Raw genomic sequence first — 3,931 nt, 5'->3', positions numbered from 1 at the left:
TTAATTCATATTGCTATTTATAATAATACAGCTTTTGCAGCTAATTATAAAGGGAAGCTGCCTATATGAATGAAAATCACTAATCAATTTAACGGACCGAAGTCGCAGCCATTGCTGGTATCCGAACGCAATCATGAGCCGCCAAACGTTTTTTTCATAAACAAACACGAACCAGACAGGACGATAAGTCGCTCACGGTAGATACGCCTGCATCACTCTCAGTTTTTCGCCGCTTATTTACCAGAATCGTGAGATATATTTTGCTTTTTAGTCATTTTGTTAAGCCTAGCTATGATTAAATATATGCAGAACAGAGGTGTCTTTGAAAAAAAACAATTGAAATTTGTAAATATGTCAGAGCCACTTCATTAACTTGTTCATTACTGGGGAATTACTTTTAATTGTATTTAGGCTAACATTAGGCGAGTTTAAGCACATTGTTTTCTAGATTTGGGGGAGTTGAAATCCATGTCTACTGGAAGGTTTGGTGTATTTTTTTTTTATTTTCTTTCTAATATGGCTAACAAAAGGTGCTAATATTTAGCTTGAAAGAGATCCGGTAATGAAAGGTTTAACGAAATCTTGAGTTAGGTCAAAACGTATTTTTTTCCATAGCCCTGTTTCTTTAGTGAAATTGTGACTTATACTTTGCATGTTCAAGTGTGTGTGTGTGTGTGTGTGTGTGTGTATATGATACCTCTTTGGTTTGTTATTATTTTACTTGTATATTGTTGTTATATTAACCTGGTCGCACATATAGTCAATTTTATTTTTTCCACCCACAGATATTGCATAATGTCAAATAAGAAGAGAAAGTTCTCGGATTTTCTTCAGTGGAGGTTTACTTCGATTAAAAAAAATAATGAAGATCTTCCACAGTGTGTCATTTGTTTTCGTGTCCTGGGAAATGATTCACTGAAGCCTTCAAAATTACAACTTCACATGACCAAATGCCACCCTGAGTATGCTAGGAAGGAAAAGGATTTTTTTCAAGAGGAAAGCTGATGAACTGAAGAGGCAAAAACATGATGCGACTGATAGCTTCCAAGATAAGAGAGGGAACATCGTGGAAGCATCATACAGAGTGGCTTATTTAGTAGCACGGAAGAAAAGGCCAAACACAATTACTCAAGAATTGATCCTACTTGTGCAAAAGAAATGGTTAGACTGGTTCTTGTAGCAGAAGCAGCACAGAAACCAAGTGATGTATCTCTTTCGAATAATACTATCCAGCGAGGAATCAGGGACATGTCAGGTGATGTGAAAGATCAAATTATTGAAGAGATAAAAGCATCCCCCCTTTTTACTATACAAGTCGATGAAGCCACTGATGTAGCAATGGCGTGCCAGCTGTTGGTATACTGCCGATACCTGTTCAAAGTCACAATCAAGGAGGAATTTCTTTGCTGTCAAAATCTTGAAACATCAAGTACGGCCACTGATGTGATGAATGCTGTGTCATTGCTTTTTGACAAGCATGGTTTGAGTTGGAATAATCTTGTTGGAATCACAACTGATGGAGCTCCAGCCATGCTTGGGTCGAGGTCTGGTTTCCAAGCAAAAGTAAAATCCAAAGCACCAAATGCAGTTGGTGTGCACTGCTTCATTCATCGGGAGGCTCTGGTTTCTAAATCGCTTCCTTCTGGGCTTCTAAACAATTTCCACCGGTATTGTCAAGGTCGTGACCTATGTGAAAAACTCTGCCCTCAACACGAGACTGTTCCAGCAACTGTGTCAGGACATGGAATCCGAACATAGTTCCTTGCTCTTTTATACATCCGTCAGGTGGTTGTCTGCAGGGATATTTTTTTCCCACTTCTTCTCTCTTCGACAGGAGGTTGAAATGTTTCTTGATGTACAGAAAAAATGTGACCTGTTGGAGATATTGAAATCAGAACACTTACAGCTCCACCTTGCTTATCTTGTGGGCATATTTGAAATCTTCAACCAGCTGAACTTGAGACTCCAAGGAAAGGATTTAAACTTGCTCAGCCACTGCTTTTTTGGTCAAACTAAAGCTGTATAAGAAGAGAGTGAGTGTAGGAAAATTTATTATGTTTCCATCATTGAATGAAGTTCTTGCTGATGGTGAGCTTTCAAGCACCTTGTCCAAGGAAATCATGGACCAATTGTCTCAGTTAGATGATGAATTTTGACGTTACTTTCCTGACTTGAGCCCTCAGCACGCAGGATTAGCAAAAAATCCTTTCTTATGTCAGGTTGATGATGTGTTAGAAGACGCACAAGAAGAGTTCATTGAGCTTTTCCATGATTCAACAGCCAAGAATGTGTTCCAGTCAAACTCCTTGTCTAGCTTCTGGTGTTCAATGATGGAATCATATCCAAAAATAAGGGATCGGGCAGTTCGAGTTCTTTTGCCTTTTGCTTCAACCTACCTGTGCGAAAGTGGGTTTTCTTTATTACTTGCAATAAAAACAAAATCAAGGAACAAGCTGTCTGTGGAAGATGACTCTAGGTGTGCACTGGCTGCCACTGAGCCAAGGATTCATGAGCTGGTTACTCAAAAAACAACCACAAAAGTCCCATTGAGACATATAAAGTGACATACGTTTTCGCAACCAATGAAAAGTTTCATTCACTGCTGTTTTTGTGTGTTTTTGTTTTATTCATACAGTTTTTGGGATCTTTTTTTTCATACATGTGCTTGCAAGCTCAAACAGAGGGCAAATATTACAAAGATAGTTTTTGCTCACAGTACCTACAACTATAACAACATCAACATAACATTTTTCCTATGTGTTTTACTTAAATAAAAAACTGCTGAACAGAATGTTTTCTGATTTCACATAAATAGGACTACATCTTAATCAGCATAACAATGGAAGGCATTTTACATTAATATATTAATTTCTTGCAAAAAAAATCTTTTACTAATTTTTCTGGCTTAACCTATTTCGTTGTAGGGGTCCACAGGTGAAACAATGACTGGAAAAGGGGGAACGGGACAAAAAAGGTTGGGAACCACTAGACTAGTGTATTCATGTCGTGCAAAATCACTGTAATAAAAGAGAAGATGGAGACGGCAAGGGCAAACCGTAATGATCTTACATACTTGTGAACATTTCGTGAGAGGTGGGTTAATTTGGTCTTGCTGGAATACTACCAATAATATACACAAACGATAAAGATAAATTTGATTCACTATTATTATTATTATTATTATTATTATTATTATTATTATTATTATTATTATTATTATTATTATTATTATAAGTCATATATCATTCGTGTATTAGAAATCACGCAACTTCTCACCATGCCTAGATAAGACCCTTTGGAATAGAGAGGAACCAAATTTAGTTATTAGGCGTCAGGAAAACAGCATTGAGGAAGATTGAGTTTCTTATAAATCAGCTAATTGCCAGATACATCAGTCAAAAGTGTTGCCTTATTCATTGGACAGCGAGTTTAAGTAAAGAAGGAACTGTGAAGTCTACAACAAAGAGTGAATGTTCAAGGACAACACTATTTATGGTATTTGGTCAAACGCTCAAATTGTGTTCATTTTCCTTAACATGCTTTTCCTGCCGTTTCTCCAGATGAGCTCTTCTACAATCATCCCTAAACCAGTGTTTGTTCTTGTTTTGATATTTTAATACTCGAGATGTTAACCAGATTTTCATTAATAACCAATTCAAATGTTTTATATTTTATGTCTCAAAAGAGTATAACACTTCAGTGAAAAGTTGCTATGTCTAAATTACTAACGAAACTAAGGCTTCATGAGATGTTCTATCTGAAGGACTCCTTTGCCTCAGGAATTTCTCCTGTTTCCAAATTATTGGTTTCCTAAAACCTCCATTAAAACATCTCTAACAAGTGCCTCTTTCGAGAAACCAAGATTTCTCAATATAAGAGAATAACAAACTGTCTGGAGGTAACTCTGCAGTCTCTTATTGTCATTTATTCC

At 36.8% G+C, this 3,931-nt stretch overlaps 1 protein-coding gene across 1 annotated transcript; it reads left to right on the top strand.

Moving 5' to 3' along the window:
- The first annotated feature begins 1,158 nt into the window (after window positions 1–1,158).
- On the top strand, window positions 1,159–1,758 carry LOC137619060 (protein FAM200C-like). The gene has a single exon (XM_068349256.1). The coding sequence runs from the start codon at window positions 1,159–1,161 to the stop codon at window positions 1,756–1,758; it is 600 nt and encodes a 199-aa protein (XP_068205357.1).
- Window positions 1,759–3,931: the final 2,173 nt, after the last annotated feature.

The sequence above is a fragment of the Palaemon carinicauda genome, chromosome 25, assembly GCF_036898095.1.
Source record: "Palaemon carinicauda isolate YSFRI2023 chromosome 25, ASM3689809v2, whole genome shotgun sequence".
Taxonomy (NCBI): Eukaryota; Metazoa; Arthropoda; class Malacostraca; order Decapoda; family Palaemonidae; genus Palaemon; species Palaemon carinicauda.
The sequence above is the reverse complement of the archived record's forward strand: the minus strand, read 5'-3'. Positions and strand labels throughout refer to the sequence as shown.